The sequence below is a fragment of the Phyllobates terribilis genome, unplaced genomic scaffold (genome assembly GCF_046119375.1).
Source record: "Phyllobates terribilis strain yellow unplaced genomic scaffold, ASM4611937v1 Scaffold_1__5_contigs__length_1240528914, whole genome shotgun sequence".
Classification (NCBI taxonomy): domain Eukaryota; kingdom Metazoa; phylum Chordata; class Amphibia; order Anura; family Dendrobatidae; genus Phyllobates; species Phyllobates terribilis.
In genome coordinates, this window is record NW_027362761.1 from 422,584,996 (window position 1) to 422,608,423 (window position 23,428).

Genomic DNA, 23,428 nt, shown 5'->3' on the forward strand with positions numbered 1-23,428 from the left:
AGTGACCCCATTTTGGAAACTAGACCCCCCAAGGCACCTATCTAGATGCACAGTGAGCACTTGGAACCCCCAGGTGCTTCAAAAATTGATTCGTAAAAATGAAAAAAAAAAACAATTTTTCATTTTTACGAATCAATTTGTGAAGCACCTGGGGGTTCCAAGTGCTCACTATGCATCTAGATAGGTGCCTTGGGGGGTCTAGTTTCCAAAATGGGGTCACTTGTGGGGGAGCTCCAATGTTTGGGCACACAGGGGCTCTCCAAACGCAACATGGCGTCCGCTAATTATTCAAGCAAATTTTACAATCAAAAAGTCAAATGGTGCTCCTTCCCTTCCGAGCCCTGCCGTGCGCCCAAACAGTGTTTTTTCCCCACATATGGGGTATCTGCGTGCCCAGGGGAAATTGCACAACAAACATTTTTGTGAAAAAAGTTAAATGTTCATTTTTTTCTTCCACATTCCAAAAATTCCTGTGAAGCACCTGAAGGGTTAATAAAGTTCTTGAATGTGGTTTTGAGCACCTTGAGGGGTGCAGTTTTTAGAATGGTGTCACTTTTGGGTATTTTCTGTCATAAAGACCCCTCAAAGTGACTTCAAATGTGATGTGGTCCCTAAAAAAATGGTTTTGTAAATTTTGTTGGAAAAATGAGAAATCGCTGGTCAACTTTTAACCCTTATAGCTCCCTAACAAAAAAAATTTTGGTTCCAAAACTGTGATGATGTAAAGTAGACATGTGGGAAATGTTATTTATTAACTCTTTTGTGTGACATATCTCTCTGATTTAAGGGCATAAAAATTCAAATTTTGAAAATTGCTAAATTTTTGCCAAATTTCCGTTTTTTTCACAAATAAACGCAAGTGATATCGAAGACATTTTACCACAATCATGAAGTACAATATGTCATGAAAAAACAATCTCAGAATCAGGGGGATAAGTTGAAGCTTTCCAGAGTAATTACCTCATAAAGTGACAGTGGTCAGAATTGTAAAAATTGGCCTGGTCATTAACGTGCAAACCACCCTCGGGGGTTAAGGGGTTAATGAGAAGAAAAAAACTTTTTAGAATTTACCAAATGGCTGCAATGAAAAAGAGTGAAAAATTTAAAGGGGTCTGAATACTTTACCTACACACTGTACATAGGTGACATATCTGAACAATGATCTTTTAAGCTCAGAGACTGAAGAATCGCTTTTATTTTCAATCTCACAAAATTGATGCATATATTATATGCAATTGGCAGACGGACAATATGTATGAAAAAGTATGGAAAGAAACATAAAAAAAAAATGGTTAAGAAAATCTATATAGCTAGTCACACATATCAAGCGCTTGCACTGGGTGGACTAAAGTTGATCTTCCAGGCTTCACTCAGATGAGAGCAAACAATTTCTCCCACACTGATCAGATTTTGATGACCTTTCCTAAGAATAGGCCATCAATATAAAAGTCCTGGACAACCCCTTTAAATGTCTAAGATTTTTCAGGGGAGATGAGGATTGGGTCTAGGTACAGAGAGGCCAGATATGCATAGGCTGCTTCTGCAAGTATCAGGCTGCCTTGGAGCGCAGTGCTGTAGTGGCCGAAGAGCAGAGCGCTCAAGCTGTATAAGTACACTATCTTGTGGATGGGTGATAAACTGCCAAGATGGGAATAACCCTTTCAGTGCTAACATTAATTAATGCCTAATTGTGATGCTCTCAATTATCTTTGGAGAAGACACATGTTCCTCCATTAATCTGTCATGTCACCATGAGTGCAGGCATAACAATATAACAATACATTTGATTTAAATTCTGTCATACTTGGATTTTTGTCCTGGTCCATTCCTTGTTCGTGCGCTTCTTGCCATTCCCAACATGTTTCACAATAGGCTCGGATTTGTTCAAGGAGATGCAGGACTCTGATTTCCCTCCGTCCCCTCTTGTCGTCTGGTTGGGAGTGTATGATATTATGCAGCGCTGCACTCGCTCGGGCACGTGCTTCTTTACTTCCACGGGAGTTCCCCAGCAGCACCGAATCCTTATCGTTTCCATGCAGTAATTGGATGAGCAGGGGCAGACATCCAGACTGACGCATGGCAATACAACTATCCTGGGAGCTGGACATGGCTAGCAGGGTACGAGACATGTCGTCCTTGTCATGAGTACCAAGCATTGACAGAAGAGAATATACCATCTCCACCTATGAACAGATTTTTTTTCGTAAGGTTAAGTTATAATTACAAAAGTCATACCTTAATTAAAAAAAATAAAATAACTGAAAAAAGGCAAGTAACAGAGAGAAGGAGAGAAGAATGTGTTATAGTCCTGGCCTGGATGATGTAGTATATAGGTAAAGCTCTCACATACAGTGGTGGCCAAAAGTATTGGCACCCCTGCAATTCTGTCAGATAATACTCAGTTTCTTCCTGAAAATGATTGCAATCACAAATTCTTTGGTATTATTATCTTCATTTAATTTGTCTTCAATGAAAAAACACAAATAGAATTGTCCTAAAGCCAAATTGGATACAATTCCACACCAAACCTAAAAAATGGGGTGGACAAAAGTATTGGCACTGTTTGAAAAATCATGTGATGCTTCTCTAATTCGTGTAATTAACAGCACCTGTAACTTACCTGTGGCACCTAACAGGTGTTGGCAATAACTAAATGACACTTGCAGCCAGTTAACATGGATTAAAGTTGACTCAACCTCTGTCCTGTGTCCTTGTGTGTACCACATTGAGCATGGAGAAAAGAAAGAAGACCAAAGAACTGTCTGAGGACTTGAGAAACCAAATTGTGAGGAAGCATGAGCAATCTCAAGGCTACAAGTCCATCTCCAAAGACCTGAATGTTCCTGTGTCTTCCATGCGCAGTGTCATCAAGAAGTTTAAAGCCCATGGCACTGTGGCTAACCTCCCTAGATGTGGACGGAAAAGAAAAATTGACGAGAGATTTCAACGCAAGATTGTGCGGATGGCGGATAAAGAACCTCAACTAACATCCAAACAAGTTCAAGCTGCCCTGCAGTCCGAGGGTACAACAGTTTCAACCCGTGCTATCCGTCGGCGTCTGAATGAAAAGGGACTGTATGGTAGGATACCCAGGAAGACCCCACTTCTTACCCCGAGACATAAAAAAGCCAGGCTGGAGTTTGCCAAAACTTACCTGAGAAAGCCTAAAACGTTTTGGAAGAATGTTCTCTGGTCAGATGAGACAAAAGTAGAGCTTTTTGGGAAAAAGCATCAACATAGAGTGTACAGAAAAAAAAAGAGAGGCATTCAAAGAAAAGAATACGGTCCCTACAGTCAAACATGGCGGAGGTTCTCTGATGTTTTGGGTTGCTTTGCTGCCTCTGGCACTGGACTGCTTGACCGTGTGCATGGCATTATGAAGTCTGAAGACTACCAACAAATTTTGCAGCATAATGTAGGGCCCAGTGTGAGAAAGCTGGGTCTCCCTCAGAGGTCATGGGTCTTCCAGCAGGACAATGACCCAAAACACACTTCCAAAAGCACTATAAAATGGTTTGAGAGAAAGCACTGGAGACTTCTAAGGTGGCCAGCAATGAGTCCAGACCTGAATCCCATAGAACACCTGTGGAGAGATCTCAAAATGGCAGTTTGGAGAAGGCACCCTTCAAGTATCAGGGACCTGGAGCAGTTTGCCAAAGAAGAATGGTCTACAATTCCAGCAGAGCATTGTAAGAAACTCATTGATGGTTACCGGAAGCAGTTGTTCGCAGTTATTTTGGCTAAAGGTTGTGCAACCAAGTATTAGGCTGAGGGTGCCAATACTTTTGTCTGGCCCATTTTTGGAGTTTTGTGTGAAATGATCAATGATTTGATTTTTGCTTCATTCTCTTTTGTGTTTTTTCCTTGCAAGCAAATTAAATGAAGATAATAATACCAAAGAATTTGTTATTGCAATCATTTTCGGCAAGAAACGGAGTATTATCTGACAGAATTGCAGGGGTGCCAATACTTTTGGCCACCACTGTAGGTCCATCAGTGCCCAGTTATAGTTATGTGCCTATGGGAACACCCAGGCTTCACTTAGGCCAGTGATCACTTCAAGAATGGAGTCTCCACATAAAACCTAGCAGAGCTCCATAGTTCTGACATCTTGAGGCTTTGGTTGATTTACATCTCAGTAGATAAATGCCTGCAGATAGGCTACATAGAAGTCAACCGGTAGTCGATTAATAGCCTGTTTAGACAAACTGAATAATGATTAATTGTTCTCCATGCATAAAACATCACATTCTCAGCAGAACATAACCTGTTTTACAGAGGATGTGCCGCGGAGAACAAGGATTTAAAAAAAATTTGTTCATTCATTGGGTGATTGTTAGCCAAGTTAGACAGGTCCCTCATTGGGAAATGAACACTTGTTCCCAATCATCGGTCTGTCTACATGGGTCCTAAGTTTTGCTTTTCTCTCAATTCTGTGTAATATGTATGTTTCTACTCTCTGGAAATGACCTACTGTGAGATGTTCTCTCTTAAATGTTTCTCTGGTTTTACTACATACTGTTTGGAGTTGTTCACACTGGCATATTATCCCTTTCTGCCTGTCAACATAACCCAAAATTAACAGAATTGAATCTAAGGCTGAGTTCACACGATGCGTATTTCATGCGTTTCCGCGGCGTTTTTGCAGTTGCGTAAACGCCGCGGAAAAGCATGAAAAACGCATGGTAGAAGGGAAGCAATGTTCCCCAATTGAAATCCGCATGTGTTGTGCCCATGATGCGGATTTTTCCGCAGCGTAAACGCTGCGCTCAAAAATCCGCAGCATGTCATTTAATTTTGCGGAAACGCAGCGTTTTCGCCGCCATTGACTTGCATTAGAACGCGCCAATTCCGCAAGACTGCATCTGTACTTGCGTAATTGGTGAGTTCTAATGTGCGGATGGTACCCGGGTGTGGAGGAGAGGAGAGTCTCATCCACACCCAGGTACCATTAAAAAAGCTGTAAAAACAAGAATAAAATAAAAAATATATATATACTTACCTTCTGTCGGCCCGCGCAGCGCTCCTGCTTGCTTCCCGGCACTTGCAGTGAGTTGTAGGACCTGCGGTGACGTCAGAGTCATGTGACGGGTCACGTGACGCTGACGTCGGCAGGTCTTTCAATTCAAAGTTGCCGGCAGCCGGGAGAACGGAGTGAGCAGGACAGCGCAGGCCATCGGAGGTAAGTATATACACTCTCTCGGGTCACACTATATAAATCCATCCCGGTTGCATGGATTTATATAGTGTGACCTAGTTGTCAAGCACTTTCCAGGTGATGCTAAAATCGCCTGGAAAGCGCTTGTCAATCTGCATGCGGAAACGCATGTGAAGCCGCATGTGGATCCGCATGTATTCTGCAGGAAAAACGCATGCACAATCTGCATGCGTTTTTTCTGCCAGGGAGATGCAGAAATGATGCAGAAATTTTCTGCTTCATTTCTGCATCGTGTGCACATAGCCTAAGTGAAGCCAACTAATGGTACAAGAAAATCACTAGACTCAATTTTGGCATTAATGGCCGATTCCCACATGAATTTCTAAAACCATGGGGCAGATAAGTTCTCCTGAGCAATGCTTTCCTCATAGACTGTAGATGAGCAGACAGACTTTCTACTGACCTTGTCTTCTGTCTTGTAGTTGAGAGGTCACTGACTACAGAGACCAGCATTCAGTGCTACATTGTCCATTTACCTTGGTACCAAGATGGCTGGTCAGTCTTCGTGGAACGGAGTAGGTACTGTTTGAGCTCATAACACTGGCAGTCTCATGATCCCCACGAATTGTGGTGCCCTATAATAAAGAAAACAAAGAAATGTGATCAAATGCACTTCCAAGTGCTTTAATTCCAGCAGATACCATCTTTTCTTAGAAACCCCAAGGAGAGTCGGGAAGCCCCCATACACATCTAACTGTCATCTGGTTTGGCTGGCATTAGCGTAATGTGTATGGGGCCTCCAGTACTTTCACACATAATGAATATACTGTGGATTTCCCATCTAGATTTCCAATTGTAGTATCAGCTCAAATCTCACCACTAGGATATTCCATCACTTAATTGTAAACATGGGGTATTGCTTACACTACGGATAATGAGGGGATGCAGTGATCCTGTAGCACTACAATCCCATTTAATTCTCCCCTTGCACAAATGCACTCAGCCATGGGGCCATGCTGCTGCTCCCAGCAAAATCAGGTGGCTGCTGTACAGGGAAAAATCAGTGAAGACGGCCCAGCACTAGATCAGCACTGCGCTCCCTTCATTCTCACGGTCTGTGGAGCCCTTCCAATCATAAATACTAGTGAAACTATGGGAAAACCCATTTTAAATAATCAAAAAACAAATATTCATATAGATAATGGTTGAGGTATTATAGGATATTAAAAGGGAAAACCACTTCTAAAATGCTAGTTATTAAAAAAAAAACTTATATTCCCCTCCCGCCCTGGCGCTCACGTCACAGTTTCATGTCATGTGAGCGTTGCAGTTACTTAGCGTCCGCTAACCGCCTGCCGCCTTTAACATTTCATCCACTCTGACGGAATATTGATAAGCAAATCAATGATTGGCTGCAGCGCTCACATGACGAGTGTTGGGACACCAGGTGCAAGCATCATTGGAATGGCGACCATGCGGGAGGGGACTATAAGCTTTTCTTGTTTTACTTGAGGGACTCAGGCATTTAAGAAGGGGCTGTTCAAGTAGTGGACAACCCCTTTAAGAGGGCTCTCAGCCCAAAACAAATACTGAACTCATCTGAAGCTTAGGGTGTTGTGAAAAAAGTCCTAAAGAAAGGTTTCATATGACATCTTATTGCACCACAATAAATGCTGGTACATTTCAAAAATGCAACAGACATAGTTTTCTACCTTCCTACATTATAAAGCCAGAAATGTGTAAGATACAGTAGGAAAAGTATCGCTACTGGTAATCAAGCTTCAACACACAGCTTAACTATCAGCTCACCTCACCATTATTATATGTCACGTTGCCTCTGTACCGATCAAAATAAATAAATTAAAAAAAAGTCTATTCGGCACACTCCCTCATCTAGCAAGCCACTAATCACTGTCAGCACAGCACTGCAATGGGAACTAATCTTTGCAGAACACGACTTCCAAGGAAGGACTTCCTTCTCATGAGTCAGGATGAGAAATGGTGATCACTTACCAGACGATTGGTGAACGATTAAGTGAAAAAGTTTTGAGAAATGAAATTCAATATTCATATAGTCTCAAAAAATCACGAAGAATATGTATTGGTTAGATGTCAATGTCAGAGGTACACTTATTAAGGCACCCAGCACAAGGGGCAATGATAGAGAGGGAGCTCCTTTTGTTTCTTCTCACAAGACACAACAGCATAAAATATTCACTGGTCCAGAAACACAGAAGCATACGGGCTCAGTCTCTGGGGTATGAAGGGATTACAGCTCGATCCATTAAGTCATGCAGTGATTAACCTTCTCCACCCTTGCAGCACTCACGGACCAGAAGATTCCCCAGATGGCCCATGAAAGGCCCTATGCTCCAGCCAGTAGCCATCTGGCATGGAAACACTATGCAAATACACAGTGTAAATGATATTAGCAGAAAAACACAAAATGTCTAAAATCTCTGAAATAAGAAATCAAGTGAAGCTGCAGGTAGTATCTCCATATTCAGACATTGTATCTTCTAAGTAACAATCAATAGGTGGCTCAGAAACAGTTGTATGTATTAAATATTAGATATATATTAAATACATATATTTATTTACAAAAACAGCTGTTTATTAATAATAATCTTTACATAGCGCCAACATATTCCGCAGCGCTTAACAATTCACAGGCTCATATACAAAAGTCATAAGTAACATAGCTAAAGATAATACAATAATTACAGCAAAAATAATGACGACCCTGCTCGTAAGAGCTTACAATCTACGATGAGGTGGGGGTGACACAAAGTACAATGGCTTATTTACAAGGATGGTCCAGCCATCTTGAGGGGATGAGGGATAGATAAAGGCTGCATGAGCTCATCACCAGCCAGTATTTGTGGTGCTTTTGGTTCGGTGGAGAGTTGTGTGGAGAAATAAGGGATGGGCTATAAGAAGATAAAAGGACTTCGATTAGGGAAGGTGATAGGCTGACCTAAACAGGTGTGTTTTTAGGGAGCGCCTAAAACTGTGTAAATTGTGGTTCATCCTAATTTCTTGAAGTAGAGCATTCCAGAGAATAGGTGCAGCTCGGGAGAAGTCTTGAAGCCGGGAGTGGGAGGTACGGATTAGTGTGGATGTTAATCGAAAGTCGCTTGCGGAGCGTAGAGAACGGGTAGGCTGATAAACAGAAATGAGGGAAGAGATGTAGGGGGGTGCCACACTGTGGAGAGCTTTGTGGGTGAAAACAAGCAATTTAAATCGGATCTTATAATTCATGGACAGCCAGTGCAATGACTGGCACAGAGCAGAGGAGTCTGAGTAACAGGTAGCCGAATAGATAACCCTGGCTGCAGCATTAAGGATGGACTGGAGGGGGGAAAGTCGAGTGAGGGGGGAGGCAAATTAATAGAGAGTTACAGTAGTCGAGGCGGGAGTGGATCAGGGCAACAGTGAGGGTTTTTGTTGTTTCCAAGGTGAGAAAGGGGCGGATTCTAGAGATGTTCTTCAGGTGCAAGCGACAAGAGCGGGCAAGAGATTGTATTTGGAAGGTGAAGGAAAGATTGGCGTCAAACACAACGCCCAGACAACGCGCCTCCTGGCTCGGCGTTATTGTGGTGCCACACACGGAGAGAGAGATGTCAGATTTCGAGAGGTGAGTAGACGGCGGGAGCAGAAGAAGTTCAGTTTTGGAAAGGTTGAGTTTCAGGTAGATAGCGGACATTATGTTAGAAACTGCGGTCAGACAGTCACTGGTGTTCTGTAGTACAGCGGGGCGTTATATTATTACATGATATAATGCCTATTCACTAATACCTAGGCCACTCATATTATCTTCATTAATTAGTTCTTCTTATTCATCAGTGCAGACAAAAAGAAACAATACTACCACGGAGTTCAGAGAATATATGGTCCTCAGGGGACAGTCCTAGGTCATACAAGCTGGACAAGTACAGTTTCCAGTTTTGCTCTATCAAGTTTTGGAAGTTAAGCAGGTAAAATGACTTGAGATCAATCTTTGCATAAGCATTAAAAAATATCATAAGGCTCAATAATCAATACACTGAGTTTGGCTACTTTTTTTAAAGTAGCACTCCAGCAAATTTTGGACATACAATGCTAAAGCACCTGCAATATTCTAGTTGTGGCATTTGCTTTATCCCATACATTGTGAACCTTTAATTCTGAGCAGCTGAGTCATGTTATATCCATTCTAAGAACCAGTTTAAGACCTCATTCAGACTTCCAATTTTCGCGTACGAGTGCTATCCGTGTTTTTCACATTTAGCACTCGTACCTGTTATAGTCTATGAGTTCATTCAATGTCTGATTTTTTTTCTTTGGACTAAGTGGTCCACAGAAAACATTGGAGACATGTCCGATTTTGATCTGAGCGTCGGATCAAAATCATGCAAGTCAAAGGGTCAGTGAAAAAAAAAAAAAAAAAAATCGGACTGCACTCAGATGACATCTGAACACGGTCCGATTTTCACATAAGGTCAGAATGGAGAAGGTGGAGACATTTTTTTAAAAAAATTTCTTCAGATGCGGGAAAACTGGATGACACTCATACCACACTCTGATCAAACTATGATCAGAATAATCAGCCCGATTTTCTCGTACGTGGAAAAATCAGACGTCTGAATGAGGCCTAATTCTTTCTCTGCAGTGAATAAAGGTAATCCTCCACACCCTACTTATCCTGGCAAAAAAACAATTACTTAATATTGGCTTGAACTCAACACCCCCCCATTGAAGAGTTAACAGCTCAAATGAAACATTTTATGGGAATACAGCAACAAGACGCCCTTAGCAATAAGGAAACGCAAGCTGGCAAATTTCTTCCGAAATGGAAACAGTTTATTGTAAATTGCTGCTCATTAAATGAAAAAAAGAAAATGGTGGAACCCTTCACTTCTACGGCGTGGTACATTCTGGAAGATCGCCTAGGTCCATTACGCCTAAATTGAGGGGGGGGAAGGGGGAGAGAGTGGAATGGAGGGATCATTTGGTGAAGGTCTATAATACTAACATACAGTTATATGAAAAAGTTTGGGCACCCCTATTAATCTTAAGCTTAATGTTTTATAAAAATTGGTGTTTTTGTAACAGCTATTTCAGTTTGATATATGTAATAACTGTTGGACACAGTAATGTTTCTGCCTTGAAATGAGGTTTATTGTACTAACAGAAAATGTGCAATCTGCATTCAAACAAAATTTGACAGGTGCGTAAGTATGGGCACCTCACCAGAAAAGTGACATTAATATTTAGTAGATCCTCCTTTTGCAAAAATAACAGCCTCTAGTCGCTTCCTGTAGCTTTTAATGAGTTCCTGGATCCTGGATGAAGGTATTTTTGACCATTCCTCTTTACAAAACAATTCCAGTTCAATTAAGTTTGATGGTCGCCGAGCATGGACAGCCCTCTTTAAATGATCCCACAGATGTTCAATGATATTCAGGTCTGGGGACTGGGATGGCCATTCCAGAACATTGTAATTGTTCCTCTGCATGAATGCCTGAGTAGATTTGGAGCGGTGTTTTGGATCATTGTCTTGCTGAAAGATCCATCCCCTGCGTAACTTCAACTTTATCACTGATTCTTGAACATTATTGTCAAGAATCTGCTGATACTGAGTGGAATCCATGCGTCCCTCAACTTTAACAAGATTCCCGGTGCCGGCATTGGCCACACAGCCCCAAAGCATGATGGAACCTCCACCAAATTTTACTGTGGGTAGCAAGTGTTTTTCTTGGAATGCTGCGTTTTTTTGCCGCCATGCATAACGCCTATTTGTATCACCAAACAACTCAATCTTGGTTTCATCAGTCCACAGGACCTTCTTCCAAAAAGAAATTGGCTTCTCCAAATGTGCTTTTGCATACCTCAGCCGACTCTGTTTGTGGCGTGCTTGCAGAAACGGCTTCTTTCGCATCACTCTCCCATACAGCTTCTCCTTGTGCAAAGTGCGTTGTATAGTTGACCGATGCACAGTGACACCATCTGCAGCAAGTTGATGCTGCAGCTCTCTGGAGGTGGTCTGAGGATTGTCCTTGACTGATCTCACCATTCTTCTTCTCTGCCTATCTGATGTTTTTCTTGGCCTGCCACTTCTGGCCTTAAAAAGAACTGTCCCTGGGTTCTTCCATTTCCTTACTATGTTCCTCACAGTGGAAACTGACAGGTTAAATCTCTGAGACAGCTTTTTGTATCCTTCCCCTGAACAATTATGTTGAATAATCTTTGTTTTCAGATCATTTGACAGTTGTTTTGAGGAGCCCATGATGCCACTCTTCAGAGGAGATTCAAACAGGAGAACAACTTGCAAGTGGCCACTTTAAGTAGCTTTTCTCATGATTGCATACACCTGGCTATGAAGTTCAAAGCTCAATGAGGTTACAAAATCAAAAAAAGTGCTTTAGTAAGTCAGTAAAAAGTAGGTAGGAGTATTTAAAACAAGAAAATGATAAGGGTGCCCATACTTATGCACCTGTCAAATTTTGTTTGAATGCAGATTGCATATTTTCTGTTATTACAATAAACCTCATTTCAAGGCAGAAACATTACTGTGTCCAACAGTTATTACATATATCAAACTGAAATAGCTGTTGCAAAAACACCAATTTTAAGAAAACATTAAGCTTAAGATTAATAGGGGTGCCCAAACTTTTTCATATAACTGTAGGTGGTGTAATCTAACAAGATGGCTTCAATAAATCAGAGTATCAACTGGATTGCATGTTAATTAAACTGATGTAAGTTACATTGTTATTAAGTTCTTATATTATATTGTTTTGCTTTACCAATCAAATATGTAAGAACTATCTCATCTCTTTATACCCTGTCTGTGAACAGGTATCCGATTATCACCTTAATCTGGTATGTTTTCTTTCTTTTTGGAAAAGTTAATAAAAATTATATATATATATAAAAAAAAATAAATAAATAAAGGTAATCAGTCAGACATCCTGAGAACTAGAGGATTTCCTCTTCACCTAATAAATCCCCCAATTTCTGCTTAATATAAGATTGCAGTAATATAGTAAGCGAGTCCTTACAATTAGTAGATGAAGTGGTAAACCTTTCCTGAATCGTACCTTTGTGTTGTGGAAGAATTTGTAGGGATATGTAGCTTTAGCCAGTCTCCTCTGCCTTCTGCTTGTAAGAGTCACAGTGAGAAACCCATAATAAGCAGGTGGCAGAGGAGGCAGGCTAAATCTCTGCAGTGTGAGTCAGGGGACAGAAGGTCAATAGCTCCCATAAGATGAGATACAGAGCAAGTCTTGTGTCCACCCCTCTGCAAAAACAGAAATATTATGGGAATGTATCTTACAATAAGGGGACTATCAAAGAGAAAAGGGAGCTAATATGACAGAATACCTAGCACATCAGCTAAAACAAGTATACACAAGAACCCTTACACCAAAATACAGCAACCTATGGCACTCCAGCAGTGGTGAAACTACATTTTAAAGCAGCTTTATAGTATTTTTATTTTGCCTGTAACATGCTGCATAGGCTATAATTATAGTGGATGTGTCCCCAGGTGTTAGAATACAAACTACATACATTATTAAACAGCAATATTATACATAGTGAAAGGTAAACTCAATCTCCATCCACCTGGCCTGATTGACAACTCCTCAGTGTCCCTCCTGTTGCTGAACTCCCACACTGGACCATACAGGCTGCAGATGTCATGCTGGGGGTTGGTTGTGGGGGCTATTTAATACACTTGGACTCATAAAATGCAAATTTTTATATAAAGATCAAACAAGTATTCTGGTATATATTCACACTAGTCACATTAGGTCTAAGCAATCCATCAAACAATTTGTACAGTCTCTATTGTGAAGTACCTGGGACACAAGAGCTACTGTGAAATGGCAACTCCCAGCCCTCCCCAACAACTGGACAATGGAGGACATGCCAGAAGTTGTAGTTTCCCAAAGCTAAAATGCTGTAGATTGTGGTCACCCCGCTCTATAAGTTCTTTAAGAATAGCCTAAACAGCAATATACAGGACAAAAAGAAAAATTACTGGACTGGTGCTTTAAAAAAATTGTAAGATCTTCTTGCCAGATCTGACATCAACAGGGGAGAGACCCCAAAGCACCTTGGACCAGGCAGTTACAGAGTTAAGTATGTGTTATACAAAAAAACTACACATTTTAGGTTTGATTCAAACAGATTTTCTGGTGGCATTTGGCACGTGGCCTGAGCTTAACTGAGAGAGGGCTACTGCAAGAACAGCTGGCAAATTCATCAAAGTTTACGCCAAAAAAGTGGCAGAAATTACAACAAATATACTCCCATCACTGACTGGAGTAAATTTCTTGCAGTAGTGCATGGCAGCTGAAAGAGGAGACACATTAATTAAGAGGGACAACCCTCTAAGTGAATTTTGAGCATCTTAGTCCAGCATAGTACTAATCCAGGAATATTACTTTGCCAGTATTGGCACAACCATGTACCAATTACTCTGGGTGACCCCATCACATACTAGATTTCTCTGAAGAGCTGTATAATACAAATTACGGTATATGGCCCCTGCCAATGCTAGGAGCTGATTGCAGTTTCCTGCTGCCAAAAAACTGCAGTTAACTGATTGCTGGGATTGTATGAAAGCTGGTAGACAGTTGTCCAATCGATTGCAAAAAGTGCCATCCAGATATTTGATTCTATACACTTTTGCAGTGAAATAATAATAATAAAATCTTAAACCAGGACTCCTCAAGCAACTTTCCTAAAAAGGGTATTAAGAATTGACATGATGCTTTTTTTCCCACTGTCATATATACCATAAGCATGTTTCCCATTAAAATAAATTGAAAGTTTATTTGAAGAAAATTGGACACGTTTCTTGACAGGGACTTTGGTGCAGGCTCTTTAGGGTATTTCTGCAGTGAAAACACCCCCAAAATCTGCCGTCCATATTGTGAAATCAGAGGTATATACACAGCACTGGTCATTTCACGTTGTGGATATTCTCTGCAGCTTGTCTAGGAGATGTCTAAAAATCTCATGCAAAATGATGAAAGTAGAAAAAAAATAAAAACGAAAATCCTGACCGTAAATCCACTGTGTGCACCCTGTGGGATAATACCCCAACGGTGACATTTTTATGAATGACATGTGTTTTTGTCACTAAACGTAGCTAATCTTCAATACCAGACATCAATTATGATCACATGATTTTTAATGATTTGTGTCTCCTTACATCACACGTGGACATACACTTCCATTAATAAAATGCTTCTGTAGCTTAAAAATTTATCCAAGACCATAAAAAATAGCAGTGACCCATTTAACCTATTTTTGCTCTCTATATTCGCTGCACTGCTCTGCTTACTAATAATCCTAACCCAAAACTACAGCAACGCAGAGAACGTTTCTTTTGTGATGTGAAGACTCTGGATACTAAAGGCAGAGGGAATAAACCTGCACGTGGTATCTGCGCCAATCTCTGGCACCATTACATCCTTAATCCCGACAAACGTTATTTACCCTGTTAATCGTCGTCGCACTTTAAGAAAGAAAAAATAATGCCTGCAGTCTGCCCAAACAAAGAAAACGATCAGCGTTTTGGTTGTAGTACACAGGACACCCGCTCCGAGCACTAGAGAACTGACAGCGCAGCATTTTCAACTCGGGCACAAAAAGATGCTTGTGGCAGGTTGTCATGCTAATTCTAGGTCTCATCTCAGCCACCGATTACAAAGCCCCTGCTTAACTCTGGCAAGGCTGGGCAGATATTAAGCGCTTTATTACATGCAGCTATAGCAGACTAGTAAAACACATGGAAATAATGTAGTAAGAATCAATCATGTACATTTTCTTTCACCTGGCCATTTCCAGCAGTGCTGCTCGTGGCGACGTCTGAAGTCCCTTGTCCATCAAGAGGCTTTTCGGCATCCCTGCTCCCAGCTTCATGCTTGCTCTGCGGTGGCCTCTGCAAGAGCGAACAGGAGTTACATGGTGACCGCTACAACAAAGCAATCCTCACAAGTGGCAGACTCTCCAAACAGTCAGGGTACCAGGTCAATGCTGGTCACAAAGCTCCTGGACTAAGCTCTCCAACATCCTAGAGACGGAAGACCAAGGATTAGAGGCGCAGACTGTGCGCTTAGACGTGGGGCTGTGATAAAAAGGACGTGTGCCGGCTGGGGATTACAGCCCTGGTAGACAAAGGATGTGCTGTGAGACATGGGAAACCATCCTCCACCAGCTGAGCGCTAGCACAAGCAGGGGGATAGTGAGCCTGCTCCAAGGCACCGTCTCTGCTGCAGCGTCACATGACCTCATGCATCTTTCAAGGCCACAAGTGTTGTAGGCAGCGAGGCTGGCCGACTGTCAGAGCATCCTCCAGAAGACAGCAGATGACATGTCTGTGCTGATATCACTTAACGACTGCTGAGAAATAACAATCAGACCGGACGGAGACTGCTGCTATATTCCATAAAGATACATCCGATAACCTGCACAATCTAATCTCAGCGCGGTCTGTAAGGATCATTAATGAGGAGTAGGACGTTCAGGTAGTGATTGTCCCTTAGACTAACAGATGGTTGTGAGATCTGCCATCTATACGTGATCTGATGTATTGTGAGGGGTCAGGAGGGCGGCCTCATTAAGGAAACTGAACGGAGGGATTTTGTCAGCATGAGAGTAATTTGTCCATCCTAGCAGAGGCACAGAAGAGGCCCAGGCTAATGAGCAGACAGATACAGGAATGGCTACAGGGGGCTGGCCAGCTTTCAGAACATTTTATTTACTTAAATCCACGTATTTACGACTACAAACGTATATATATTTTTTTATCTAAATGGCAATAGAAATTCGGAAATTTGTAGAAAAAAAATTTTGCTTGTGTCGTTATATTCTCAGACCCCGTAACGTTTTCAACTTTTAATCAATGCGGCATTGTGAGGGCTTACTTTTTGAGCACGGAGCTGAAAATTTTATTGATACCATTTTGGGACAGGTAGGAAATCGCCTCCTTGTTGTAATTTTTTTGCAGTGTTGTGGTGGCCGAAAAAAACGCAATTCTGGAGTTCAGATTTATATTTCTGATTACGCCATTTACCGTTCGCCTTAATTTTATATATTTTTTATAGATCGGACTTTTACAGACGTAGCGATACCAAATGTGTATTTTTTTAATTGAATTTATCTTTAATGGGGGAAAAAAGGGGTACGGTAATTAGAATATTTTTCAGATTTTTCAAAACATTTTTATTTAAATTTCTACTGTATTTGTTAGTCCCCTTAGGGGACTTGAACCTGCGATCATCCGATACAGCAATACTACAGTACTGATGTGTATAGCAAAAATCACGGTCTATGAATGCCAATCACAGGCTGGCTTTCACAGGAGAACCATCATGACAGGCAGGGGGTCTTCAGCAATCCCCCCGGCCATCATAGTAATCTATCGGTGCAGGGAGCAGGCATATAACGTACCAGTACGTCATATGTCAGTAAGGGGTTAATGTGGTCATAAATCAGCTGAGGAGCTCAGAATAGACAAATAAAGAGTTACAAACTCCCCAGCTGACTGACAGGTTCTCAGTTAATTCATTCTGCAGCCAGCAACACACAGGCCACAGAAGACAAACAGTGCAACATTTTTAATGACGTCCAAATGCAAAAAAATATTCTTAGCTTAAAATACACGAATTTCATGAACAAAATGTACCAAAATGTAAACCACCACTTTAATTTACATAAATAAGTAAAACAAAAGGGGGCTAGATTATTCACATAGCCACTGTGTCAGAATGTGTGGCACTGTGCACAAGATGTGTTTGCTCACATTACTTTTCCTATCAATCACATAACCATTAACTGACCTGTCTGCTTCTCCTCTGACCTACTATTGTCCTCTCAGATAACCTCCTCACACACATGATGAAGAGTGTTTTTGAGTTGCCCTAATTCTCTGGACGTTTCTTCTTTGCTCAGTGTTATTCCTAAAAACCTACAGCTCCACCTGACATTGCATTTTATTGCATAATCTCCTTTTCCTCCCTGAGGTTCACATTTACAGCTCTTGCTGCCCTAGAGACACAATCACCAAGTATTATTTTATTACAATATTACATAAATTGTAGTGCCATACAATGATCACAAAATAGCGCCACACACAGATTAAAAAAATAATAGCACTCTTACAATGTCACTTAGTACTGACACATTACTGCCGTACCTGCTACCGATATGTAATGACCAACTAAATATGCTACAGAACATCCAAAATAGTACAAATATGCACAAATAACAGTGCCTTTACTAAAAATAATCCTGCCAGATGTACCCATGTAAAATAGACCGGAGACTTTAAAGAACATTTTTCAATAATTTAAGTAAAAAAAATGCAATAAAAGCAGCAAACAACTCTCCCCCGCATCGTGTTATTCAGGGATCATTCACAGGACATAAAATTATTATTTAAAAAAAAAAAAAATACAACATCAATTCCACTATATTAAATCTTAAAGAGGACTTCTGATTTCTGAAAGAGACATGACCGTAAGGATGGGCGGATAATCAAATTAATTTGATGAATTTGCCACTGGAGGAGATCAGCACGACTTACATTCTTTCCAAAAATGAAAATTAAGATTTTTAACTCTGCCCCCTCTTCTGTCATTGGTGAAGCGGGCACTGCAGAGTAGCCCAAACCTGAGCGAGAGTCATGAGAGCGGAGAGGAGAAGGTGGTTGTACGGAAACTCTGGGGATGGGATGGGACGCAGGACAGAACCAGCAGGGAGGGGTGCTCCATTCCTTCCATAAACTGCAATAATTTGTTTCTGACCGACCCCTCACCTGTCCCCATCCCACTTCCCACCAGTCCTATTGACTTGGAAAACAAAAAAACAGTAGGGCATCAGCATAATCCAAACTTACTCCAACTATTAAAGGTGCCAGTCAGAAAATCTGCTATAAATCTGACCCCATTCTCCTGTAAGCAATTAAATATTAAGAATGGTGCTTGTAGCTAAATTATACGATTTGCCATAGTTATAAATTAAATTGTTGTCAGCTTTTGTGTAAACCCATTACTCCGAATTATCGGGGTGGTCCATAATCATGGTTGATTCAGCGATTCATCCTTGGAGTGCACAAATTCTCTTTTGATTGATCGCGCCAGTCTGGTGGCGTCATTTTTTAAATCCTGCACATGCCATGTCCTGCGCAGTAAACTTAGTGAGGCCGAGCGGTATACACCTTACCTCACTGCACAAGACAGGGGGTTCAGAGCCCGGACCCTTTTAGAACATACAGGATTTCAAAGACATCACCAGACTGGTAGCAATCAATCAAAAGAAAATGGCGCCTTTTCAAGGATGCTGTACCACCCTGTCGACTCGGGGTAACTGTTGTACACACAAGGAGGCAAAGGTAAATTTGCAACTATGGCAAAACAATACATCGCTCAGCTTAGCCACAAACACTATTGTTATTACCATTCTATTGCCTGCGTGAGCATGGGGTCAGATTAATAACTGATTTGATGATGTCAGGCTCCCTTTAAACTGGAGTAGATTTCTGCATGAGAGGAGAACAAGAGTCGATGCAACTATTAAAATATCAAATTTATTTAATACACATTAAAAACATTAAATATTCTGACATCGCAGTTATTGCACCAATTGGCAAAAGGCACTATTTATGTGAATCAGCTAGACCTAGATGGCGTTTGCCAGTAGACATTAAATGTCAAGTGTCTATTGCAAACAAGGTAGAAACATGCTGTACATATAACTCTCATACAAATCAAATTTGAAAAATACTCTATTTGCCATTTTGCCACACCCCCTGAGGAAGCAACAGATGCAAAACGCGCGCTGGGGATTAAGCTCGAGGTGCTGCCAGAATCTAAGCAATGGGTACTTACCTGTTAGAATTCATTCATAGCAAATAGAGTATCTTTCAAATTTGATTTATATGAGACTTATGTATACTTCATTGTGTTTGCAATAGGCACTCCACTACTAATGTCTGTTGTTAGTCTCTGTAGATAACATGTTTCTATCTTGCTTTCAATAGGCACTCAATATTTAATGTCTATGGCAAACTCCAGTGTACACCAATGTACTGTATACCAATCAGCAGCAAAACACAAATCAGGCAAAAATTGACCTCACCTCTGGCGAGGAAGCCAACCGTTACTACCATGTTTCCCCGAAAATAAGCTCTAGCAGGAATTTTCGGCGTTTTTGGAGTAGGTTTGAAATATATATAAATAAATAAATATATATACAACAAAAATAAGCCCTATTGCAGTTCAATGAAGAAGTGTCCAGGCAGGTAAGAAAGTTTAAGGGTCCTCCTGTATTCTTTATTAAAGAAAGCAAACATCCCAGAAAAAAAAAAAAAAAAAATCACACTTACCAGACCCTAAACAATTACAGCTGGCAAGTGCCGACAGTGGACGGGCTCTTGCAGAGATCTGTGTCGCTGTCAGGTCCCCTCGCTGTTCCAGCTGCATTGCACTGCAGCTCGCACACACATCAGGTCCCAGTATCACTCTGCTCTCGCACACACACATCGGGTCCCAGTATCACTCTGCTCTCGCACACACATCAGGTCCCAGTATCACTCTGCTCTCGCACACACATCGGGTCCCAGTATCACTCAGCTCTAGCACATGCAGATCGGGTCCCAATATCACTCTGCTCTCGCACACACACATCAGGTCCCAGTATCACTCTGCTCTCGCACACACATCGGGTCCCAGTATCACTCTGCTCTCGCACACACATCGGGTCCCAGTATCACTCAGCTCTAGCACATGCAGATCGGGTCCCAGTATCACTCTGCTCTCGCACACACATCGGGTCCCAGTATCACTCAGCTCTAGCACATGCAGATCGGGTCCCAGTATCACTCTGCTCTCGCACACACATCGGGTCCCAGTATCACTCTGCTCTCGCACACACACATCGGATCCCAGTATGACTCCGCTCTCGCACACACACATCGGGTCCCAGTATCACTCTGTTCTCGCACAAACATCGGGTCCCAGTATCACTCTGCTCTCGCACAAACATCGGGTCCCAGTGTCACTCTGCTCTCGCACAAACATCGGGTCCCAGTATCACTCTGCTCTCGCACAAACATCGGGTCCCAGTATCACTCTGCTCTCGCACACACATCGGGTCCCAGTATCACTCTGCTCTCGCACACACATCGGGTCCCAGTATTACTCCGCTCTCGCACACACACATCAGGTCCCAGTGTCACTCTCCTCTCGCACACACAGATTGGGTCCCAAGATCACTCTGCTCTCGCACACACATCGGGACCCAGTATCACTCTGCTCTCGCACACACATCGGGTCCCAGTATTACTCCGCTCTCGCACACACACATCAGGTCCCAGTGTCACTCTCCTCTCGCACACACAGATTGGGTCCCAAGATCACTCCGCTCAAGCACAAACATCGCGTCCCAGTATCACTCTGCTCACACACACACACACACACACCGGGTCCCAGTATCCCTCTGCTCTCTCTCACACACACACACACACACACACACACACACACACACACACACACATCGAGTCCCAGTATCCCTCTGCTCTCACACACACACATCGGATCCCAGTATGACTCCGCTCTCGCACACACACATCGGGTCCCAGTATCACTCCGCTCTTGCACACACACACACATCGGGTCCCAGTATCACTCTGCTCTTGCACACACACACACATCGGGTCCCAGTATCACTCTGCTCTCGCACACACATCGGGTCCCAGTATCACTCTGCTCTCGCACACACACATCGGGTCCCAGTATCACTCTGCTCTCGCACACACACATCGGGTCCCAGTATCACTCTGCTCTCGCACACACACATCGGGTCCCAGTATCACTCTGCTCTCGCACACACACATCGGGTCCCAGTATCACTCTGCTCTCGCACACACACATCGGGTCCCAGTATCACTCTGCTCTCGCACACACACATCGGGTCCCAGTATCACTCTGCTCTCGCACACACACATCGGGTCCCAGTATCACTCTGCTCTCACACACACACATCGGGTCCCAGTATCACTCTGCTCTCGCACACACACATCGGGTCCCAGTATCACTCTGCTCTCGCACAAACATCGGGTCCCAGTATCACTCTGCTCTCGCACACACATCAGGTCCCAGTATCACTCTGCTCTCGCACACACATCGGGTCCCAGTATCACTCAGCTCTAGCACATGCAGATCGGGTCCCAATATCACTCTGCTCTCGCACACACACATCAGGTCCCAGTATCACTCTGCTCTCGCACACACATCGGGTCCCAGTATCACTCTGCTCTCGCACACACATCGGGTCCCAGTATCACTCAGCTCTAGCACATGCAGATCGGGTCCCAGTATCACTCTGCTCTCGCACACACATCGGGTCCCAGTATCACTCTGCTCTCGCACACACACATCGGATCCCAGTATGACTCCGCTCTCGCACACACACATCGGGTCCCAGTATCACTCTGTTCTCGCACAAACATCGGGTCCCAGTATCACTCTGCTCTCGCACACACATCGGGTCCCAGTATCACTCTGCTCTCGCACACACATCGGGTCCCAGTATCACTCTGCTCTCGCACACACATCGGGTCCCAGTATCACTCTGCTCTCGCACACACATCGGGTCCCAGTATCACTCTGCTCTCGCACACACATCGGGTCCCAGTATCACTCTGCTCTCGCACACACATCGGGTCCCAGTATCACTCTGCTCTCGCACACACATCGGGTCCCAGTATCACTCTGCTCTCGCACACACATCGGGTCCCAGTATCACTCTGCTCTCGCACACACATCGGGTCCCAGTATCACTCTGCTCTCGCACACACATCGGGTCCCAGTATCACTCTGCTCTCGCACACACATCGGGTCCCAGTATCACTCTGCTCTCGCACACACATCGGGTCCCAGTATCACTCTGCTCTCGCACACACATCGGGTCCCAGTATCACTCTGCTCTCGCACACACATCGGGACCCAGTATCACTCTGCTCTCGCACACACATCGGGACCCAGTATCACTCTGCTCTCGCACACACATCGGGTCCCAGTATCACTCCGTGCGAGTGATACTGCTTCTGGCCAGCAGAGAGAGCCAACCACAGTGAAATGCAGAGAGACCTGCAGTGACGCAGATTTGTATTGTATTGTATATAAGAGCCCATTCACTTGCCAACACTATCGTTTAGGGTCTGGTAAGTGCGATTCTTTTGGAGGGTGTCTGCTTTCTTTTGGGGGTAAACAGGAGATAGAAAATAATACATTTAAAAATGGAAATTAAAATATAAATACTGCATATATTTAGGCAGCAGATGGCACCACATATAACAAATAAATAGGGAAAGGTAAAAATATAAGACATCCCTGAAAATAAGCCCTAGCGCATTTTTCGGACCAAAAAATAATATAAGACCCTGTCTTATTTTTGAGGAAACACTGTACATACAGCAGATTGTTATCCATCATGTAATAAGATCCCCTATGTATTATGCGGCCCAGATAAAGGTTAAAGGCTACTGTGTTTTTATGGAATAATCTGCAAAAAGACAGAGCTGCATGTAAGGGTTCATCTGCAAAAGAAGGAATCAGCTTCCTATAAAGGGAGATTAAAGAGCCTCTTATTATACACTGTACACAGACAGCAACAGACAGAGCGAATGCTGTGACAGGATTTATCTCCGTGGCTGTTTATAGCCTCCTCCGGTTGTTCCATAATACTTAATAAACTAGTGTACCATATTTTTCGGACTATAAGACGCAATTTTTTCCTCCAAAATGTTGGAGGAAAGTGGGGGGTGCGTCTTATAGTCCGAATACTATCTCCCTGTATATACTGTGGCTCTGCGTGGTAGGAGGTCTGGGGTAGCAGCAGTGGGGCACAGGAGGCAGTAGCCGACTGCTGCTTCCTGGCTGTGCCCGCTACTAAAGAAAATGAATATTCCCTGCTCCCCACGCCCATGGGTATGGGGAGCAGGTAATATTCATTTTCCTTAATAGCCGGCACACTGTACCGCAGCACGGCTCCTTCTGCGGTCTGTGTGCCCGCTATTAAAGCTCATGAATATTCCCTACAACCCACTCCCATGGGTTGTAGTAAATATCCATGGTCTTTAAGAGCAGGCACACTGACCGCAGAGCGGCAGCAGGAGCCGCGCTGCGGTACAGTTTGCGTGCTCTCACAGTGTGTGAGGGCGCATGGCAGGGACGTCATGCGCGCCCTGCCATGCGCGGCTCACACAGAGTG

The 23,428-nt window shown here is 42.9% G+C and overlaps 1 protein-coding gene across 5 annotated transcripts in view; it reads right to left on the bottom strand.

The window, feature by feature from the left end:
- The window catches only part of APC (APC regulator of WNT signaling pathway), a 156,305-nt gene that overhangs the window by 14,754 nt on the left and 118,123 nt on the right, over positions 1 to 23,428 (bottom strand). For 4 of the 5 annotated variants that reach the window (XM_073677342.1, XM_073677317.1, XM_073677325.1 and 1 more), the window contains 3 exons: positions 14,976 to 15,095; positions 5,695 to 5,793; positions 1,805 to 2,183 (listed from right to left, as the gene is read on the bottom strand). In XM_073677342.1, the coding sequence (XP_073533443.1) occupies positions 1,805 to 2,183; positions 5,695 to 5,793; positions 14,976 to 15,095 (598 nt within the window). The remainder of the gene's footprint in view (positions 1 to 1,804; positions 2,184 to 5,694; positions 5,794 to 14,975; positions 15,096 to 23,428) is intronic. The other variant, XM_073677333.1, reaches the window with a different exon arrangement.